Source organism: Cheilinus undulatus, linkage group 11 (genome assembly GCF_018320785.1).
Source record: "Cheilinus undulatus linkage group 11, ASM1832078v1, whole genome shotgun sequence".
Taxonomy (NCBI): Eukaryota; Metazoa; Chordata; class Actinopteri; order Labriformes; family Labridae; genus Cheilinus; species Cheilinus undulatus.
Genome location: NC_054875.1, coordinates 26,532,512 through 26,556,512, shown reverse-complemented (window position 1 = coordinate 26,556,512; position 24,001 = coordinate 26,532,512). Strand labels below are relative to the sequence as shown.

The 24,001-nt window shown below is 39.3% G+C and overlaps 1 protein-coding gene across 8 annotated transcripts in view; it reads left to right on the top strand.

Moving 5' to 3' along the window:
- LOC121518066 (neuron navigator 1-like) overlaps positions 1-24,001 on the top strand; it is a 121,510-nt gene that overhangs the window by 78,846 nt on the left and 18,663 nt on the right. For all 8 annotated transcript variants that reach the window (XM_041800256.1, XM_041800257.1, XM_041800258.1 and 5 more), the window contains 2 exons: positions 14,658-14,796; positions 19,481-19,784. In XM_041800256.1, the coding sequence (XP_041656190.1) occupies positions 14,658-14,796; positions 19,481-19,784 (443 nt within the window). The remainder of the gene's footprint in view (positions 1-14,657; positions 14,797-19,480; positions 19,785-24,001) is intronic.

Genomic DNA, 24,001 nt, shown 5'->3' with positions numbered 1-24,001 from the left:
TGTCTCCCAAACTCACTGTAACAACTTGTGGCATGACCAGTGTGTATGTTATGAGTGACAGCAGGTGATGGGTGCGTGCTCATGCAGGGTGTGCCTCTGAGGCCTGTCGGTCACCACATGTGGTGTATAGGAATACACACTGTCCCCTCCTCAGCATGGGAGTCACATGAGTATCTGTGTGCATATATGTGTTTTTAAAGGTGTCTGCTTTAACTCAGCCAGAAAATATGAAAGAGTGGGCTATATCTGCTAGAGTCAATGGGCCTTTTATCCTTTTTGTTCAGGTGTTTTGTTAACCTTTGGCAGGTGCTCTACTCTGGTCTGTAGCCTCGTGTTGCTTGATTAGATTTATACAAAATCATATTTGATTCACTTATTCTAATTCCCCCATCCCACCCTATTAAAATACTATACATAATCCTTAGATTATCTTGAATGAGATTCTCAGATTAGATGTACGCTGCTTTGGAGAAAAGCATTTGCTAATGACATTTTAATGTTGTAGCATTTAATATGTACTACTCTGAGAGATTAACTCACCATAATGTAGCTGAATTTATTGATCAGCTGTCCTCATCATCACAGTTTTTTGCAAGTTGTTGGGTGTATCATGTGGTTGATATGTAGCACCACTTCACTTTTTGGCAGGAGATGGTTCCCTATTGTGATGCATATGATAGTGCTGATAGCATCCTCATTACTGTAAAACACCACCCATCTACTATTAAATTTCTCACTCAGTATTTCTCATTAAACTTGTGTGTGAGCAACATTTTCCATTCCTGAACCCCAACAGGTTCATATTTCTAATTTTTGTTGTCGTTGACATGTGTGAAGGGAGGCCAGAGGTAATTCTATCCCAAGATCCAGCCCCTGTCCTGGGCCTCTGCATGCCGGGGTTCCCCCTGTGAGCTCCTCCCCAGTTCTCAGCTCTTGTTTTGGGGCTGGGAAGCGCTCCACACTGAACCTCCAGACTGAACTACTTATGGAGGTGATTTAAAAGGCTCCTCCAATTCATCCCAAGGGTGCTGTCCCTCTTCTGCTTCCTGCTCTCTTGTAGAGAAGAAAGGGACTTTTGGAGAAAGTAAGGGTGCTTTGGAGGGTCAAGGGTTACTGTGTCAGCACCTTAAACACTGAGACCTTTTAATATCCTCTAAAATGTAATGCCCTTTGACCTAATTTGTCACATTCATTAAATGGAATGTGAATTCTTTAGTAAAAAATGCACTGCAGTTTTATAAAACTTTGTACACGAAGCAGCTCAAAAGGCATTGTTTGTATTGTGACTGCATTCAAAGCCCTTGCCTTTGCCTTGTTTAGACTGGGGGTTAGTGATCTTTAACCCCATTGGAGCTGACTCAGAAGAAAACGACTGTTGCAAAGATAAAGAGAGTGTCTCTGATTCTTCCCAAGAGTCCATCTGCACACCACTTCATGTCCCTAACCCTCTTTTGCAAACTTGTACTGTTTTTCCTTCCTTGGAAGATCGAGATGACCCAGTTGGTGTCATCTTGATCAACAGCCCAACAATATTTGGTTCAAGGAGTTTGTCACCCCTCAAAGTTCCTTATATGAAGCTTCAGCTGTATAGACTATCCTGTTTAATTTCACAGGGCTGAAGGATTTCAGAGCCAGGTCAACTCTCAGCTGCGATGTGTTGAACTCCAAGTAAACTCCTCGTCTGTCCACCCAGGGGAGGTCAGGAGGAGAGAAGAGATTCAGAGATTAATCTGCTGTCTGAGGAGAATTCATCTGAAGCAATTTCTCCTCTTCTTAAGTCCTGCAGTTTTCTCTATCCATCCGTTTCCACCTCCCCCATGCTCAGAAAAACACCACTGACCAGGATTCCTGATGCGTTTTAGGGCCATTTCACTGCTTCAACTTTCCACTCAGAAAGCCCAAAAGCATATCTAGAATTGGTCCTTTTCCCCAAGAGGAAAACTTAGAAGAATGATATTCCATAATATTATTCTACACATCTCAGTCACAGTAAAAGCCAGCTCTGTTGGCTGTAGGCTAACCCTCAAAGGAGCAGTGGCTTGAGCAAAGCTGCCGTTTTTCACCAGCTACTAACATCACACACTTCTGACAGTCAATTCAAGCTTTACTCCAGGGGACAATGGCAATTAAGTGCACATGATGTGTTTGTGACTGTGTATTATATGTATGTGCGTTTGTGCCCTAAACCCGGAGGCCATTGCTGTCAGGAAAATGCCCGTCAAAGACACAGCAGGGTTTTCGTCTGTAATGGCCATTTATGAGTGTGACCTCCATGGACTCACTCACTGTACCTCTAGCTGACATTCCTGGCCTGCTCTGATCCTGGTGGCAGATGGAATTAGCTGCAATTACGAGCTCATTAACTCCAGCCTCTTCTGTAATCCCCTGTAATGCCCGAATACTGCTGCGTGCGGTGAGTGCGATGCACTGTATGTGTACGAAACGCTGTCCAAGCAGCTACCACTCTTTGTTCAAGTCCCCTTCACGGAAATGGCACAGAGAGGTAACAATAAATAACGCTGAAGAAGAGGAAATTAATTCCTCAGTTTAGTTTGCACCCAGAGGCGGACGAGCTGTTGGCACAGTCTCATTTTTAATTGTGTCTTGTCAGTGATTTACTGTAAGTGTTTAACAATACAACTCAGCAGAGGAACTGTATTGGGCAGCTAATTAAAAGCCATTTTTAATGACAGATTTGTTGCTAATTATCCCACAAGTGCCCCAAGTGTCCAGACAACACTGCATCATTAAAAAGTGTTTGAACAAGTAGTTTATCAGTGAGAGTACAGAACCTCTGCTGTGTTTCTCTGAGAAGGACATAACGCGAGTCCAGAGCAGCAGATGGCCGTTATTTTATGGGGAAAAAAACAGCTGAAATGACATTTCTAATCCATCTGCCTGCACCATAAGTAAAGTCACAGAGAGGTAATGTATACCGACGAGGTAATGCTTCGGTGCAGCAGTCTGCACAGGCTAGATGTGCACGCATGTTATGTCTATACTATAACTTGTGTGTCAGTTTGAAGCTTTCAAGATCTAATGAACGCATAGTCTGTGGAGGGGTTTTTTCATGGCCCTATATGGTGCTGCAGTGATTGTTAATCCTATGCAGGAGGATCCCATCCGAAAAAAATCAATATCAGTGTTCAAAATGCTCGTAAAGCAAGGAAGAATATTAGATATCACTTCAGCCTCTATTATATCTACTCTCTTTTGATTGGAAATAGTGATTTTTGTAGTGCAATCTGTTATAAGCTTATAAGCCAACAAGGTGTTTCACGGATTTGTGTGTGTGTGGGGGTGTGTGTGTGGGGGTGTGTGTGTGTGTGTTTCCTGGTGATAAGCTGCTGAAGTGGTCCAGGGACCCATATTGTTAGCCATCTGTGCACACAGGCTACATTCGACCTTCCTCTTTGGTCTTACCAGGTAAATGACCAGCCACAAATATATGATGCTACAGTAGCATGTGCACAAAGTCAGTGTTTTTTTTTTCTTTTTTTTTCTTTTTTTAAGAAAATGTCTGAAGTATCCTTCTACCATTTTAAAAGCTCAGTTTCCTGATGGTCAGTGCAGTCATGACCTTGCAGGAAAGAAGAAGTGCTTGGGTGTGGCTGGTCACAATGCTGTCCTCCTGTGTATGTGTCATCTTTTTACTTTTAGAGCTGTGTAAGTTTGTTATGTAAGTGTTATTGTTAGTATTTATTTGTGGGAAAAAAAACAGTCATCCCTGTTCGTGTTACATCCTGTTTTTCCAGAATGAAACCCAAATGGGGCAGCAAGTCACAATGTTGCTGTTAAATATCTCAATTTCTCTTTGCATTTTTTCTTTTTCTTGAGATCTAGTTTGTTATACTATTAGAACACAGTAAAAACATTGGTCATGCACCTTACACCTGCTGTATGATGGCTTGTGGCATATATTTGGTTGTATGGTTAGTACATTCTTTTACATTTTTCCTTCTTTTTAGAGTCCACTCATAGTGGTTTTTCAGGGCTGATACCGTTACTGATTATTGGTAGTTCATAAGACCGATAACTGAACTGATAACTGGAACTGATATGCATATGCATTGATATACAGTGCTTACCAAATTTATTAGACCACCTGTCATATTTGTCTCAAAGACCATCCAGCATCATGAAGTGCGTTAATACGGACTCTTTCATTTTCAGTGAGCTCTCCACGTTTTACCATTTTGAACAGGAATGAGGGATTTCAAACTGAATTCACCCAAATTTGAGCCGGCTCACTGGGCTTCTCTGAGAAGTCAGAAATTAATCAAGCATAACATTCAACCACTAAAACTCATTTTTCTGGTCAAGAATGCAAGTAAATAACTATAATTTGACATATTAATCAAGAAATATTAATGTGCTTTACTATTTTTTCAGTTTTTGGTAAATAAGTAAATTTGAAAATTCATGGATAACAATAATAATTATATTTTAGCATTAAAAATACCATTTTGGTTACAGAGCTTCTACATACTGGTGTATTAACCATTGCAGAAACATAAAAAATGATTTTGGTAATTACCAATGCTGTTAATTTAGGGCAGCTGTTGCATAAACCTTACTTTGGTTAGGGTTAAGGTGGTCAAATAAATTTGTTAAGCACGGTACATACTTCATGTGGCAAACATAAAATTGCAGGAACAAAAAAAATGAAGGAAAATAAACAATTTTGTTCTTGCTCTATTGGCATGAGAAATGGCACATAGCAACACAGCAGAAGCAGGAAAACAGGAAGTACACTCATTTTGTCAGTAGTACCCAGTCTTAAAGTCCCTGTAAAGTTAAATCCAAAATTTATATCTAAACACACTAGATATGGTGGAATAAGGTTGCTGTAAACATGTGAAAACACTGAGATCTATGTGTGACTGATTTTTTTATTTAGACAGTTAGAAAGTTGTTCACCTGGCTTGGTTTTATTTGGGCAGGAAAAATATCTGAGCCCATGACATCACCTGTCTTGATGGGGAATAATCCCGCTTCATAAGGCTACAATGATATAAAATCACCAAGCAGTTCATCTCAGTACAGTCTGTTGTTAGCTGATGTCACTGCCTTTATCGTTAACAGCCAGTTAACATGCTGTGTTTCATTGTGTCACAGTGTTCATTGTGAGGTAAATTTTCCAGATCTATCAGCCACAGTGGCCTACGGGTGATTAAAATGATCAAAACAGAGAGATTCAGGCCAGAAAACAGTAAATTTAATCCCAAACTTCTGTTTCTCTGCTCTGGCACAGAGCAAGTCAGCTGTGCTCTGATCACAAGCATTTTTCTTAAATTTAAGAGGATCATATTTCTTGTGGGTGGGCCTGGCTTCAGCTCATTCAACCGATACACCCACACCATCCCAAAATCATTTTACCGCCTCATCTTTCATGACTTTGAAGCTTAACTTTATAAACTCAGAGATGTTTTTCATGGCTGAAATTAGTCCTGGTGGTACACAAAACAGTGGCCTGTCATACAACAAACTTAAAATAAAGATTTTTTTTTATCCCTTGACAGGGACTTTAAAGTGTTGATATGCCAGTCGGATTGTGTAATTTAAAGGACAATTGTTGAGCCTGTGGAGAGTAAAAATAAAGTCAGAGGGGAAGACACACTTTGCCGTGGAACCAAAGTGGTGCACCTTTTGATTAATTAACTTGTATCGATTATCAGTAAAATAAAAGATTTTAAAAAGATTTGATATGGCAAAAGAATCATCACATTTATTTCAATTCATGTTGAGATCACGATTATGAAATACAATGTCTTGTTGATTTTCCAACATCAGAACCAGATGCATTTATCAAACTTAGACACTCTCAACACATTGAAAAAGAAATATTAAACAAAAAATCATACATCATACATAAAATTTAAAAGCTTTTTAACAACAATGAAGAAACAAATAAATGACTTTCATGGCAAAACATTTGAACAAACGCAAACTTTCTTTGTGACAAAACCTATGGACTGATCAGGCTTTCAGGCACGCAGCACAGTAATCGTTTATTCATGATTATCTTGTTTGTTTAACCAAAGGAAGCCAAAATCATGACTGAAATTAAAACCAGCCCAAGTATCAGCATATGTGTCCTCTGGGTGTCCCTCACCCATCTCTCAGAGGCCAAGGCAGCTGCTGCTATCTTCCTCTCCAAGTTGATCTTACATCTGTTTGCTTATTCTTAATTGAACTGTCAGGCACACCAGCACAGACAATGACTCTCACCATATCGTCCAGCCCTGCTCACTCCCTTATATTTAGTCTTTTAAACTAATCTAATGACTTGAGCAGCTCTTTCATGCATGCCCCCTCCGGTTTTCTGAGCGGTCTGCTCAGTGCCAGTTTGGCCGTGCCCTACTTTCCATTCGCCTGAAAAGGCATCACTACAACCAGGAACCCGTCTGATTTAGCCATTTTGGGTTCTGCCATGTGACACTGTGGATTTTAATAGGAATGGAAAGTTCCTGTCCGCTGAATGACTGCAGAAACACTTTCCATGCCTTTACCCAAGTGGGACTAAATGTGTGCAAATATCTGCCCAGATAAAACGTGTTTAACCTCAAGAGGATACAAATAACAGAAATCCTTTTTAACTGTAGCATCTCATCTTTCTACAAATATTCACTAACTAGCCAACAGCCTCCCACTGTCCTCATTAATTTTATTCTATCATTTCATCCTCTCCAGTAAAGTAAAGATCCAATATTGCCAACTTCTGAAAAATGACAAATAGCTTTAGTTCTGTTTGCTTAAAGGTGTTCTGTGGAATTTGTTGTAAACATGTCTGACCAGTGTTACACATTTAAATGCAAGGTTTGCATCCTTGGAGTTTAACAAACATGTCTTGTGTATTTTCATCCTCAGAAAACATTTGCAAACCCAATTTTGGGAGTTATTTTGAATCCAGCATTGGTTTCCCCCATGTTTACTGGCTTGCGGCTGTCTTTTTCCCTGCTGATGTGTTGCTGCGGTTCTTGGCTTATAGTCACCTGTTCAGAGATGTAGTGGTAGTCTATTGCTTAAAACCTCTTGCACAAGATAAACAAAACATGGATCAACTCACAATATTGCTCCTGAGTGCCTTTAGAGGTCTAAAATCCAAGAAGTTGCTAACCTAAAGAAACAATAAGCGATCATTCCACTTAAATCATACTGTGTATTTTGTAATGTAATCAGATTTGTAATGACATTTGCCTCTCTTATCGATCACTTATGCAGCTACTTTTGCACAAGTGCACTAACCTTCTTTCTTATGTGTATTGACTGCCTATCAGATAATTACTTAATTGCTCCTTTTATCTTCTGTAGGGGACAGGATGTTTGTTTCCTTTAGTCATCACTATAAATCTTCCATCAGAGTTAAAAATTATTAGATTGATAATAAGTATGAATTCTACCTGCCCCAAAGCAGGAGAGTGTCTCATTCATTAAGGTATTTAAAAATGCAGTTTAAACAACTGATTATTTAGATGAAATGGCTTGCCAACCAGTACTGTTAAGTCTGCTCCCACGCTGGCAAGACTTCAACTCCCAGCAAGCATCGCTCCTGCAAACCACAAGCAAAGCTGCTTTGTCTCTGCAGTGGCTTTGACTTTCATCTGGATTGACTGATTTCCTCTTACTTTCTCCTTCCTGTCCTACAACATCAGACAGGTCAGAGTGAGGAGAGGACAGAGGAGGAGAGGAGGAGACAGGGTTCAGCCGTCTCGTAATGAGCAGATAAAAAAGACCATTCATGTTGGGATCAGAGCAATTAGCTCCATAGCCTGAATGGCAAAGGAGCACAGAAGCCAGTTTATAAAAGCTGACTATTTAGCTCCCTAGCAGCTATTGAACTGCTCTCTTGTTAGTTTGCGAGGCTAAGAGTTTGTGTGGGTGCACGCAGTCTACGAAGAACAAAGAAATCATGTCTCTGTGGAAAATGGATGCTGTTTATATTGACCACCATGACCTTGGTTTGTCTGGAGATGAAGCTGAAGTATTTAAACCATCTGAAATATTCTGCAACATGCGCATTGAATTCTCATTCTATGAGTGGTGACTAATTGTAAGATTGCTCTCGACTCCTAATTTGTGGCATTTATTGTCCTCTGAGACGAAATAGGAGTACTCTTTCTGTCTGGCTGAAGGTGACAAAGAGTCCATGCTTTTTTCCACCCAGTGGGATGCTGCATTTTCCACATGGTGTTGAGAAAATAGACCCATGCTCCAGTGGAGGTGAAGAACGAGATTAATAAAGCACATCTCAAATTAATTGACATTTATTACACTCTAAATTGGATAAACATTGATATTCATTTTGCTTATGAAATTACAGTCATAGGGTACCATTTTTCAATGTCATCATCTTTCCCTCCAGCTCAGCTTTGATGCAAACCTAAAGTCACAATAGGGCAGTGAAATTTAACATCCATAAGCAAGGCACATGACAGTAATATGGCAATTGTTATTTTTTTGCGTAAAGGAAGATGAATTGTAGGTTTGAAAGTGACAGTGAAGTGGCTTTAGTGAAAGGGTGCTTTAGCTTCTATGTGAAGGGGGCGATAAAGATGAATGGGAAGCTAATATTATCCCTGGGTCTCTGCAGCAGCTGCTTAAGGATGAAAAAGACGAGGCGAAGGCAGATTATAACAGAAGATTTAAGGAGCTGCTGTTAAGGAAAGTGGGGATTGAGCGGAGTGAGGTAGGAGAGGCAAGTTAGTGAAAGATTTGATGGACAGCTGGGATGGTTCATCATTTTATGAAAAGTTGAGGAGTTTTTATGCACTTCTACCCTCACTTCAGTGTTTTTTTTCCTTTTCTTTGCACCTCTTTCTTCTCTGAAACCCTCTTCACTGGAGTATCCTCATGTTTCATCGCTCTCTTTTCAAGCTCAGACTTCTTTTTATTTCACCCAGAAGAATTGATGGAGGGCTGTAGCAGGATGACATGACTGTAAATCAGCTGTAGATGCATCTTTGCAAACACAGATTGGGAATAATTCAATTCTGGAAATAATAAAGTCCTTTTTAGGCCCCTGGAATGATTTGGAAAGAGTGTTTCATTAAAAAAATCCATCTTCATTAAGCTTAAAACCTAAGGACGATAATTTCTAAGATCTCTTGGAGCTTAAGTAAAGCTTTTTTGCTCGCAGAAATGAGTAGCGGGCGTCATTGAAGTTTGATTTAACATAATTACTGCAGATCAAAGCTGAAGACAGGCAAACTTCTTGCCTGTACATACATGAACTTTAACACTGAGTTATGATCTCTTGTGCTGCTTTTGGTGAACATGTAGTCTGAAAGACTCAGTCACTTTCTGTCTGGCTTATGCGTCCTGTCTGTCTCATTTAACAACCTTTCATTAAACAGTCTTTGTTTAGCTCGAGAAATAAACATTTTTATGAATACAGTTAAATTCTAATTTCCACAATAATAAATAATACATCCATTTTTCTGATGAACTGTCGATTTACTCACTGAAAATCAGTGAAAACTTTTCTCATTTATTGTTATAATAAAATACATTTTGAACATGTTAGGGGAAGTTGACAGGAAATAAAAGTAAAAAATATTGACAACACTGGTATGAAAAATGAAAACAATTCTAAAAATGTGCACCAAGTCCATCATTATATTAAAGATAGACAGCATATGAAATGACTCACCTGCCTACTGTCAATGATTTCTGACCCCTAACCTCATCTTCCTCATCTGTGACTTCATGTTTTCCTATCTGTCAGCTGACTGACACCAAATCAAGCAGAGACTGTTTTTGTTTTATCGCATCTGAATTATTCATCAAAGAAAGAATTATCTTCCACGAAGAGCCAGTGGGAACCTGCACAGCTCTGAAGTGAATAATGGGATGTGAAAAGGAAAGAGTCGCTTCAGAAGCAGCTGATAGTAACACAGAGCCGTGTCTCCCATAAGGAGGTTTACTCTGCATGGTTTCCTGTGTTGAATGAGTCAAAAAATGACACAGATAAAATTATTAGCTTCAAGTAATTCCCATGTGGATGAGTTCAAAGTGTAGTGGTTCCTTAAAGAACTCTACTGAACAGAAATCTGTTACAAACAGGAATCCAGGATCAGCGTTTATAGAAAGACAGCAGCCTACTTGAATAGCTCTTACCTCATGTTCTGAACTGAAACGGTATTGTTTTTCAAAATGATAAGTTTAATCTGTCAGGGTTATGTTCTTAAAGCATTTAATGTAAAACCATTAAAAATGGATAACAAATGTTTTTTTTAACCCAGTGAAAGCGTCAGACCGTGCTACAGATGTGCTAATCTTAATATTCTTTTGTGTTTTTTTTTCTCATGGTGACAAAAAGTGTTAGCCTACTCTCTGAATGTGTCTGCCCAGATCTTAAATTTGGCCCTAATCCTGCCCTGGCACACAGACTCAGCATCATGACAGCCACTTCAGACGTAAAATCTCTTCTGCTCTTTTTTGTCTGCGTCTGTGTATCCACGGGCTAGACGGGGAGGGCTTTCCCTTCAACCCCTCTCCCCCTGATCCCCACCACCAAGTCCCCCAGGGTGCAGTGTGACCCACACAGGCACCCATCTGGAAGGGCCACACCGCTTTCACTTCTTCCATCCTCCCCTCTGACACAATATACATGACCTCATTAGGCAAGCCCTGCCCACTTGACTTGTTGTACTGCATGGCATGATATCAGTGTAACCTACTGAACCTATTAGCCCATTAAGAGAAAACCCCAACCCCCTAACTTCCTGAACACGACCCACTTAATGTATATAGACACATGCAGGCATACGTTGGCACCCATTTATCCCCTCCTGCATTCCTACAAGTCATTGTGTTTAGCCAGATGTGAATTTTGATTCACAGTTATTTATTTAATGATTTATTTGACTTGATACATTCTTGTACATGTATCACATAACATTTATGTAACATATCTTACATAATCTGACAGAAATCAATCAAAGATTTCAACATCTATTCAAGCAATCTGAAAATCTTTCTTTTTATTTATTCTAAATTTCAGATTGTTTCATTTAATTTCATTAAATGACCTGTAACCTGTAAAAAGCATTACTATTTTACAGGTGAAACCTCCCTAGAATGACCCTGAAAAAATAGTCTATTTAAAATTTGAACTAAAATTGGTGATATAATAATAGGTTCTCCATTACAGGGTTTTAATGCCCTTGTGCCAGCAATAGCCAAGACCATTCTTTTGAATGCAATATTTAAAAAACTTTTGAAGCGATTTCCTTCAAACATTGCACGATTTTCCACTCTGGCTCAAAGATGAACTGATTAGTAGAGATGCACTGATTGAAAAAAATCAGGGCCAATGCCAGTAATCATGTTGTGTAACACTCCTTCAATGACAACATTTCCTCTCATCTTTGATCATAACAACAGATCAAGTTTGCCCAACAGTTCACATCTTTTCCCCTTTATAATCTTCTCTTTGAATCTTCAGTTAGGTATTAAAGTATTAAATTAGTATGACACAGATAAACATTTTCTAATGATATCTGTTCATACCCACATTATTTGCAGATGTTTGTCAGAATAACTGACATTGGCCAATAACAATGTTAAAATGATCCATCTGTGCATCCTTACTGATTTGATTTTGGAGGTCAAAGGTCAAGGCCTCATTTTTACAAATTACATTATCACAGATACCACCCCGGCCCTCTCTCACTGTCCAGCAATTGGATACCTTGCAGAGACATAAAGCGTAGGTGCTTTTTGAGCTCTAAACTCATGTTGCTTCCTGCTGTTAAAACAGAGCAATTGAACAGGCCAAGAAGAAAAGCAACCTTAAAAAAGGCAAACAATACAGGCAAAATCAATGAAACCCATGAAATCACAAAATTACCAACAATAGGATGGTCATTAAACTCAAGTTAAATGAGGAAAAAATCTCCCATACAGTTGAGTTTTAATTTTAATAGCAGAGATCAACACATTAACTGGACAGGAGAATGTTAAAATAGTCCCACCTACCTAATGCAGCATCATGTTTGGGTTTCCATTCGTCAAACAAAACCAGATTAAGGTTGTGCCAGTACTTTCCAACGAAGCTGAAGAAAGAAGCACACATAATGTAAAACAAGGACAACTCATGAAACCATTCCTGGAAAGCGCAGAACATCACAGATTTTTTACAAGTCTGCCAAGAGCGTTTTTCGTACAGAGGTCACCCCTGTAGAAACACCCACAACCTGTTTATGATGAAGCTTTCAGATATGTAGCTCTCAAAAAGAAGGAGAAAAGCAGATGTTTGCCAAGTGAACAGACTGCACAGTACTGGCACTGACTCCCCTCCTGCATGCACTTGTGGGCGATTGCAACAGTGTATATGTTCTTCAGTGCTATTTTTGTCTGTGTGGGATGAGATATCGTTGAGTGTGCTCTAGATTTCAGTTCACCAAGAGTTGCAGCTCATGAAGTGTGAAAGTTGGATATACAGAGCAGGCGGCTTTAATTTTGGTCAGTAAATTTTTCATCAAAAGACAAACTGGAAGACATGGAGCTGAGTACGCCAGGCACTGATGTAACTGAGCAGGGCTTTGATGGTTCATTCAGAATGAAACCTCAAGGAGATAACCAGCTAACTGCTGCAGATTGTTATGGATTTTCTGAGGATGTGGGGGTATGTGTGTTGGACAGGGTTTAATGTTTTGATCAAAGACACTTTCAGACAGGTGGGTGTTTGATTGATGCCTAAACTCACAAAAAACACAGTTGAAGAGGACATTTCAAAACCACTTGGTTAGATGTGTTCCAACACATATAACCAGCATATCTACCATTCATTAGGATTTCACATAATTGCTTAATTTTACTTTCATGTATCTAATAGATATGCTGTTGTAGAGCTGATGAAATAACACTAAAGATACTGGCTGATGATTGCAAATACACCTGATTAAGACAACACATTCCCTCCTGTATCAATCAGAAATTATCAATATGGATTATTTATATACAGTTATTCTGGTTTGGTCAGTGTTAATATTTGCAACACTTTCAACAAGAAAAGAGATGCAATCCCAGTTCTTTAGTATTATCAAATACATTTTCCATTTGATGTAACCATATATATGCTAACCAAGTCTGCAAAGTACTATCTGTTTAATCCAGTGGTTCTCAACTGGTGGGTTGGAACCCAAAAGTGGGTCACAGAGCTACTTTCAGTGGCTCACCGATGAGTCCCTGATGGAGAAAATGATGGCAAAAGTCTACGATGTATGAAAGCTCTTAGTGGACAAACAGCCTGCATTTTGTTTTACTTCATTTTACCTGTGATAACTAGAGCTGGGAAAAGAAAACTAATAATATTATTAATTTTTCTAGAATAATACAACAATATACAAGTCTTGAGAAAATGAAGAAATTATACTGTGTGCATGCCACTCCTTTTGGGAATCATATAAAGCTGTGCTTGTAAACACATGTATGTCCTTTTTGTTTATTAGTTTATTCACATTTATTGGTCCATCCAAAGTGCAAACATAAGCATTGAAATAATTTAACTGGCTGAAAATTTACAGAAATTTAGGTCAGTGTCTCACAGTTTTAATGTCATTTTCTCCGGGGATGGGTCCTGAGGCCAGGCCAGTTGCAAACCACTGATTTAGATATTTTTTCCAGTTGCATTTAACTAAATCATTTCAAATTTATATATTGCTTTTATCAAACCATTGTAGCTGCTTATGCCTTGCTTTAATAGCAAATGAATAGTAATATTAAATCACATTTAGTTGAAGTAAGACTGGTTGGATAAATATTACAATTAAAAAATAAAAATGCAAGAATTAATGACCTCTTTACTTTCATTAATAAGACAGAAGTTGAATTGAGCATACATAAGACACAGCACATAGTAATCACTACGAGGCAGGGGTCATTAACTACATTGGTACAAGGGCCAGATTTTGTCTTGACAGGCACTTTGGGGGCCAGATTTTCAAATTTACTAAAATAAATATTTTAGTCTAAATAACACATTATTGTATCAGTATTTTCTTTCAAAATGAAAGTCATTTTTAAGCATTAACATTAAGCTCAGTTCCTATTGAATGCTGATTGAAATATTTATTTTACATATTTCAAGGACTGCCAGGACTATACCCATTACTATTTGCTACAGTTTAAGATATCTCTGCTGATTTTAAAATTAGTTTTTATGTGTTAATCATGACAAAGAAAGCTAGTTCAATATTTGGGCATATACTGTTAAGCTCATTTACAGGAGGTACAATTTATCTCTAATTAGTTGTTCTCTTTCAGAGTTTGTCCATGTTTATTTGATTACTGCTGAAAAACTATGATGTTGGCACCAGGAATAGTTATGTTTTGGGGGTCCAAGGCAGGAGCCTGGGTTTGTTGAAGGTAGCTATTTTGGCTGTGATGCCCATGCGATTGTTTAGATAAGATGAAGAACATCATTGTGTCTGCATGGCTTATTGTTATAGTTAACATTGAGGGGATTGTGGGTGAATATAAGGGCATAATTGAGTAAAGGAATTTTTTCACCAAATCCTTATCCTTTTTTAAGGCGAAACTATCTTGTGCTTATTTCAAATACCTTGTGTTATTTGGACTCCAGATTGTTAACCACTGCTTTACTTGTTTTAAATAATGTGACACATCCTCTCTGTCATATTTTCTTTTAGTTGGGATGAGAGCAGTTCCATCAGCAGCGGTTTGAGTGATGGCTCAGACAACCTCAGCTCAGAAGAGTTCAACACAAGTCCCACACTCAACTCTCTTCCCACCACTCCAATCGGCTCCCGCAGAAACTCAGCTGTCGTGGTAAGTAACTCACACACATAGGCATTCACACAACACACTGAGAGACACACAGCTGTCTGACACATGGATTGGCCGCGTGTGTTGGTTACAGTACTATCGATTAAGCTGTTAATCTAGTGAAGTATTGATGAGGTGCTGAATTGTGTGTGATACTCTGTGTCAGTATACAGAATATACACACAGTCACACACACACACACACCCCACACATTTACACAACAGTCAGCAGGACATGAGCATCAGAGACAAAGCCTGATTAAGTATTCAGTGCATGCTCATATTATTTATCACATCTGCAGAGATCAATGTCGCTGCAACATACTCCACATGCAGGATCGCTGTACTGTTTCACATGGCTTACTTTAGGTTTGTTGTGGAGGTTTCACAGCTGATTCCTTTTGTTTACTTGTTAATTTGTGCAGTTATTGGCTCATTTTTGTAGCTTATTGGAGAGAAATGTGTGGAAGAAAAACAGCTTGTTCAAGTGAACTTATTTGTTTGTCATTTATCTGCAGTGATTGATGAGCTATTTTATAGAAAATCTTTTTTTGGGTTGAACTCCATTAAAAATGAAGTGGTTTGGGACTTGTATCATTCTATTTTTCCAAGCCAGGATTTCCCCTCCCTGATCCAGCTTCTCAGGAGCCTACAACTCAAGTGTTTAATGAGCTTTACTGACCAGATATAAACAATAGCCCTGACATTCATTGAAGTCCATTGATTTCCCCAAGCTTTGCTTTTAAAAATCTGCTCTGGTGCTTTAAATGCTTTGGTCTTTTGGGATAGGAGGATTTGAGACTTTGTGACCTTGGTGTTTTTAAAATCCTGTCTACAGCTCTGCTTGAGGTTCTTTCAGATCCATCTGTAGCTGTACAGGCTCCAGACAGTGTCTGTGTCTGTGTGTTTTCCCAGAATGTCTGATGTAGGTCACACCTCCGCAATGTGGTTAATGTGACTGATGTAGAGGGATTTTACAGAAAGAGGAGGCAACATGAGCAGGAAGCAGCGTAACCATAGCAACTGTAGCGCAGGGATGCTGAGAGTGTGGGTCTTTGTCTGCTCACGTATACTGAAGGAAAAGGCTAGAACATCGCCATCTGCAAACACACACACAAGGCCATCTGCAGTCCTGCATCCGGGGCCAGCGAGCCGTAAGAAACGGGGTGCCTCCCTCCACGCCTAGATGCTGGAGTCATAGCAACCATTTCCCCCCATGGCATCATTTCCATGGCAACCAACTATCACATCATCATCATGCACCCTGCATTGTCCAATACACATGGCCGTCTGTTCTCTTGCCATTCTCAGCTGATGTTTTTCCTCTTTCTTTGTGTCCTGAAGCCGTTTCTTTGTCTCTGTTTCCTCTTCTGTACCCCTCCAACATTTTCTTTTTGCTCCTGTTGATTTTTAATTTTACTCAAAGGCAGTGCCGGATGTTACATTCTGTCCTCCTACTCCTCTCCCACGTATTATATAACATACTCAACAAGGATTTGAGGAGGGTAATAAAGAAAAGAAGGGGGCACAAAGAAGACATGAAAGAGAGAAATAGAATTAAACCTAGAAAGAGGTGTATGTAGGTAGAAAAATAAATGGCACTATACAATCTGGTATATAGGTATTGCTATTAAAATAATGAGACTGTGCTTATGGGGATAAAACCCTGTGTGTTCACAGTCATACCGAGTGTTCTATATAAAAGGTTGAATATTCATGCACAACTGCTCTAAGTTTCTAATCAGTGACGTCTTTTGTTCACTGCTAGCTACTGACTGAAGTACATGTTTTTGCTAAGGTGTCAGAGAATGATTGGTTTAAAAGTTGAGCAACACATTGACGTGAAATTTTTGCTGAAATTGAACAAAACAGCAGCCCAATTTCTTTTTACATTGACTGAGGTGTATGGGGAACACTGCGTGTCACATGCACGTGTGTTTGAATGGCACAAAAGATTTTGTGAAGACCGAGAGGTTTTCCAAGATGATGAACTTTCTGCTGCCAAAGCACATCAAAACCTCTGAAAACATATGTGGAGACAGTTTGGGATAACTTGAAGAAAAGACAGATTTTTTTTTTAGAAGGAGTGATTACATGCGATGAAACTTGGATCTTCCAATGTGATCATCACCAAAGATGAAGGAAGCCCGAAAAAGCAAGTCCAACTTCAAGGGCATGTTGATTGATTTCTTTGACATTAAGGGTTTAGTTTTCAGTAGGGTCAATGGGGAATCAGCACTAGAAAAAACAGGCTTAAAAGCTGCAAGAAAAAGGCAAGAAAGACCATCTCGCATAGCAATTTAAATTTTGTTGATGAGACAGACTCACTGCCAGCAAGTCACCTATTGTCCTTACTGAGGAGTGTTCTTGGTCAAACCAGCACTCTTTACATAACAGTACTTCCCATTTTCTTTAAATGCACGGGTATGACATGACAACGGGAGAATGAAGTTAAAAAGTGGCACCAACCCTTGCCTTTGTGTTGTGTATTTCAACACATTTTGTGAAGCTGAAGTTGTCAGTTGCAATGCATACTGACTTTGGATGAATTTTCAAACCCACAAGTCATCCTGGTGTGTAAGCTGCAGCCAGCTTTTTAATGAAAAATACTATCAATAGTGTGGGTTATACAGCGGATTTTGAGGTATGTCTCTTTGTGAGTGCTCATCTGTCTGTCTGTTTGTGCTGTTATCCATGTTTTGCCACAGCTAGCAGGACAGATGTGTATCTCCCCTCCTGTTTCAATAATCAGAGAATGTGTTTGAGGAAATGACAATGTTTTGTCAAAAGGTCTGTTCAGACAGGACATACACCCACAGAGCAAAACTCACAGATGACTCCTCCTCATGTGATGTGAACCTGCCCATGGGGTCTATTGGTTTTAATAAAAAAGGAATTCAGCATGTGAGTCTTCATGAGAACCTCTCTGTCCTGTGTCCTGAACTGGCACACACACATTAACACACCTCTAGACGCCTTGTGTAACCGTTACAGGGGGTTGAATAATCAGCCTCTGTGAAAACAAGTGATATCCATCCTCATTGCAGACCCCAGTAAATACACGCACACTTATGCAAGAACAGGAGACTCAATTATGAACTCATATTTCCTTTAGTTTAGCTTCTGACTTTCTTTCTGATTGGATTATGTTCAGGCTGTGTGGTTTGTTTCTTCTGTTGTCTTTGTGTCTGATCTGACATTTTAACATGAGTGTGCTGTCTGTAGTTTAAGTGTGTAGGAGAGCTTCTTCCAGTGTGACTGAGATGAGACATCAGTGATGACCAAGTTAGATTTGTTTTTCTACACAATGGGCATCAGGATGAGTCTGACGTGTTGTCTGAATCCACTCACCTCATTAAATGGCTTTTCAAACCTTTAAACCAGTGAAGAACACTATTACCACTGTTGAGGGATACAAAACATTTTTGTCAGAAATGATGAAATGAGTTGTCTTGCTGAATCAGTCATCTTGGTATGAGATTAACTCTGTAACCTGGATTGTGTAACAGTGATTCAGGAAATGAATCACGGTCTTTAAAAGTGAAAGTAGAGTCTGAAGTATTTAAAAGGGAAAGCACTGATGATCTGGACTTCACAGACTAGATTGTTTACTGATATTATTCTGCTGATACGTTAGCAAACTACAAGGAGCAATTACAGCTCCACTTCTCACAGATTTGCCTAAAATGATTGAATAACTACATGTAGTTTTCGAAATGTCTCAACTAACTACCTTTTTCAGAGTTCTTAGGGTCTGCCAGAGTTACATTTCACAAGTCCCACATTTTTACTCCCTCCAAAGATTTATGTGTACATACAGTGATTTTTTTGACATTTCAGCATATTCATAGCTCAAGTTCTCATTGAAGGAGAGACGGCCCATATTATCATCCCATTGATACATCACAATGCACGGTCACGAAGACAGTGGTTTATCAGCATATGATGAGCGGTCAGGATTACACCTGTAGTGTGGCCAGGCTGTCGGCCAAGATGGGACAAGATTTTAGTTGCATAGTCTGACATGATGCCATGGTGATTGACCAAAAAATACATTTATTCTAGCCTGTAGTTGAAAAGCAAAGTTAGTATCCCCTCCACCGTTATTGTTGACAAAGCTTATATCAGAAGTCCTCGTCCTTCTTGACTTTGATTAATGATGAAGACATTTAAAAGCTTAGCAGTGCTCAAGATGTTGAGCTTTTTTTTAAGTGCAGTGCAGTGATTAAAAAACACAGCTGAGAAAACACTGATAATGCTGGGTGTTGAAATACTGGACTTCACTGGTTTCAGCAGAGGATGCCCTTAGATATTCTGTATAAGCTGGCCTTCCTCAGAGGATGGAGTTTGCACTGCTGTCATGGTAACAGATCTTTCAATTGAGTATTAAAGCTGACAGGATTTACACTTCATCAAATCTAGGTTAAGACTTACATAACAAACCAATCGCTCAAGCCTCAGGGGAGCTAGAGCTGGATTTTGTCAGAATGACACTAAAAAGTCTATTAAACACATATGTGAAAATATAATTGGACTGTGTGGGTTAATTCTATTTTGATACCTTTACAACAAAGCCAATGTATATTTTTTATGTGAAATCAGGAAAGCATGGTTCCTTATATTGCGTGCTACTTAAAAATGCTTGAAACACACTCAGTATCTAAGAGTTTCTGTCTTCTTTTTCCCAGATGCGCACGGATGCAGAGAAAAGATCTCTAGTTGAGAGCGGTCTGTCCTGGGACACCGACGATACCAAACCAAGCCGCAAGAGCCAGGGCAGCGGCATTTATGAAACAGGAAGTCTCAAGTCTGAGTCTGCCAATAAATGGAAAAAGACGCGGACGCATGGGGAGGGCCTGGAAGGAGGGAAAGGTGAACTGAAGAAACCTCAGACCCTGGGTCAGGGAAATGTGTTGAAGAAAGGAAGAAACCCCCCTGTGGGAGTCACGTCCCCAATCACACACACTTCCCAGAGTGGGCTAAAAGTGGCAGGTGAGTCAGAATCCAACATGGATGCACAGTGAGTCGTAATATATATAGTTAAACTTGAAGTGGTTTCATAACCTGAGCAGGCTGACACTTTTCTTTGGCTTTAATACCCCCCCCCCCCCCCTCCTGGCAGTCTCACAACCATACAGCTACAGACACACACTCTCTGTCCTTATCCCACACATTCACCCACAGCTGCAGCCCACCCTCCGGGCCTTTGGAAAGCGGTGCCATGTATCAAACACCCATCAACACCCACTCCCTTCCTGCCAGCCACACACACTGACTAACACTGTCTTTTCTTTCCTCCCCATTGGTCCAGCCTTTCCTATGCGAACTTTATTTTTGTGCGGCACAGAGAGAATTTATAGCTCTTAAATAAAGGCCTTGTACCCTGAAACAACTGGACCAGAGATGGTGTGGGTTTGTGAAAGTGTGCATTTCTAATTGTGTGTGACTGGAGACATGTCTGAGATTGTGCCAGCCAAACAGAGTGTCACCCCTCACACTTAACACAGTCTCACTCACACACAAAGCACACAATGACGGGATTGTGCAGCTGCCTGTAAAGCACACCATCCGTGTGCCGTTTATGTAAGCACACAAAAACAATCATACATAAAGTCAACAAAAACAACAGGGTATTAATAAATGATGTATGCCAGTCTAGATAGGCAGTGTCTGTGTCAACAGTCTTCTTTGTGGGACTCTCCTTTGTTCAGATTGCCAGCTGTTGAATGACAGACATGTGTGTTAGATCAGCCTGTGATCTGTGTGCCAGCCTTGCTGTTGTTATTGATGTGAACAATATGATAGTGCTATAAAGACAACTCAATCTGCCGCTGACTTTCACACTCTCACTAATCACATGATGAAATCAAGTGATAGCAGACAGAGAGAGTTTGCTGTAGCTCATGTGAGTAGCAGAGCTCATAAATTTAGTGTAATGAGGGACAGATATTCCTAGATTATCAGATGCGTCTTTGTTGCTCATCCCTGAGTTCAGTTTATCTCTGAGGTTTGTTAGGATTGTGTGTATGTGTGTCTCATTTTGGATGTGTCAGTTGTCTGCATGTTTGTGGGATTGTAGGAGACACAGAGAGTGGTAGATCTCTGAGGGAGGCAGAAATAGACAAGCTGTCACATCATTTATTCTCACTGATATTAAATTCTGTATATAATAAGCATTTGACAGACTTTTTGCAGTCATATGTATTGCAAAAATAGACAATTTTTTAATACAGTTTTATCAATAAATCTTATTTCTGGTGAATCTGTTGTTTGCTGAATGAAAAATAGTGGTGCAATACCAAGCAGTCTGGTTTGGTTCACTGTTGTTTGGCACAGTTTGGTTAAGGAAACCTTTATTTTGCCTGCATTTTCACAGCCAATGTCTGTCTAGTCTCACTTGTTGTAGAGGGAATTGCAACTCTTTTTTAGAGATCCAGATTATTTGGCTCAGCTTCGTAATCAGAGCTGGCCTTTCAGTTCTCAAATCACACTTCATTTAGTATTATTTTGGAGTAAAAAAATAAACACTAAAAGCCAATGGAGGAGGTCCAAGCTTTCTGCCAACAACGTGAAACTGGCCAGTAGTTGAGTTTTGACAACAAATGATGGTTAATGGAAAATAGTGAGAGAAAGATTTGATATTTCATCCCAAAACAGCTGTTGCATTTTATTTTAGATTCACACATTTAACACCTTATAATAAACAGTCTGGTTGGAGAATTTTATTCTCTTTTTGTTATTGTGCATAAAGAACTGTATATATGTATTACATGTAATGGTATTTCACTGTGCAAGCCCCTTGGGTGTCAAAAGTAGGGATTCAGTAAATATTGAGTAAACTTTAGATTTATAGACGAGTACTTTTACTTCTACCTAAGAATCTTTTTTTATTTTACCCAAATAACTACTTATATGTATGTTTAATAGTTTTCCACCTCTGCTAGTACACCACAAGGTTGGTTTGCTAAATAGTATATCTCCATTTCCTTTACTATGGCACCTTTTTGGGTATGCCCATGGTTAGCACTGGCAGACAGGTAGTGAAGATTCTCTCAGCCAATCAACAGACTGCAGTGAGTTGATCCATTTTTTAGGGTCAGGCAGGTTTGATGGGTACCCAACAGAACAGTATCAAAAATGCAGCTTAAGAAAATGGTAAAAGGACTTATTACACGTAATGTAATTATTTTTTCCTCTCAATATCTGGAAAGAGAGAAAAGCAGCAAAAGGTGATAGTTAAAGAGCTACAACCAATAAATATTACATAACCTTGATAAACTACTCAATGTTATTTAATTACAAAATCTGTTTTCTCCTGTAATTTGTTGAAAAACTGTAGCTCTAATGAAAGTTTTGTCCAAATAAAGAGTGATTAAGAACACATCAAATGCTACACCTTCTTTTACAGACATTGTACCACCTGAAAATCCTTTACCTAATGATTTTTATTACTTCTGAAAATAAAGCTCACAAGAAAGGTTATAATGCTTTCCAAAGTATTGAAACTTAACTTTGGTTCATTTTTGAAATCTTAGTTGAGTCTTGAGATATTTCCAAATTTGGCTAAGATTTTGAAGCTTGTGGTTTCTCTTCTTTGCACTGCACTGTGTAAAAAATACAATCCATAGATGGTAGACTCAAACTTAAAACTGAAGGTTATTTAAAAAGCTTTAAGTTTACACTTTTTGCTGCTAGAAAACTAGTACACCCTCTAGAGTTGATATGTTTGTGAAGGGAAACAGTGCAGGTATTTATTAGGCTGTCAGAGCAGAGCAGATGTCTGCTGACTGGTCATGTGCCTCCTTCTCTTTGTCCTCTCTGTCACATTCACTTACAACCACTGCAGATGGATTCAGCCCCCGGTGTCACACAAATGTTACACATACACAGATCTTTGACACTGATACTGTAATTTAACTAAAATACAGATAAGCATGCACATGTTGCTTATGGTTAGGAGAGAAGGTCAGGAGCATCATACGGTAAAGGAATAGTTCAGTCTTTGATCAAAGTGACCTTAATTTGAAAAAAAAAAGGCTAAGAAAGAAAAATACAAATGAGTGTGATTCTAGAGACTTCAATTGTGAAAAACACTCATGCATGTTTTTGTTTTTATTTTACTTTTATGATCATATCTCCAAATCTTATAGTGTCCAGCATGAGTGATTAATGGTATCTACACACGTCAGTGTCTAATTGTGAGCTCCACTGTCTCCACAGCCATCATCAATAAATCAGTCATTTATGAATGCACGCCTGGAGTGCGTGAGTTTGTGTTTGCTTCTCAGCGCAGACAGTGTGTGTTTCTGAAATTTCAAATATTCTTGGAACATGCTACGTTGCGGTTACACGATGGATTGAGTTTATGACTTGACATGTAAACCCAATTTTCACGTTTACAAGAGTACTGCAGGCGTAATGTGTTGTCATTGTCACATTCCTATGAGGGCCAATCACTAAGGACTGTCGGTGTGTGTGGTATATACTGTATGTCTGGCACTATGTGTGCTTATGTGTCTTTTGCGGCTTTATAAATACCCTAAAGTGACTCCAGATGTCCCGAGGCAGCACGCCGGTGGGTCTCATTCAACAGCAGATCTTTGACTCTGTTAATGCTTTGTATATAAACCTCTCATAACAACTCCCATTAGATACAAATTAAGAGCATGGGCAAGTGTGGACTCCTTGTGTGGGTTTTGCATTTACTGCACATGTGTCTAGTAGTGTTTTTTCCCTTAATAACTTCCAAACAAGTCCAATTAATTTGGCAGAATCCAAGAATTTTCCCTCTACTTCCAATACACAAAGTTATCTCTCATCCTGCCCTTTTTTCCAAAAGGTACAGAAATCCAGTTATTCTGGGTGTTTCATGCAGTTGTGTGCCTGCAGATACACTCCTGAGAGTGTGAACACCAGTTTTCCACAGCCATGCTGAACATGTTAATCTGAGCACTCTGCAGCTGTGACACACAGACGTACTCTTACTGGAAATCCAGGGAAAACAGTTTTAGTTCATCAGGATGGAAAAGAGCAGTAACTGGCTGATAATAGAGTGTATGTGTGAGAGAGTGAAGCAGGCTGAGAGTCTGGTCTATACACTGTCTGTCTGTGCAGACAAGGATTTGTTTTTATCAGCAGACAGTCAGACCTTGTAGGTGTTCAGATAAAACATCATGTCCTAATATGGCTTGGTTAGTCTCACTCACCAC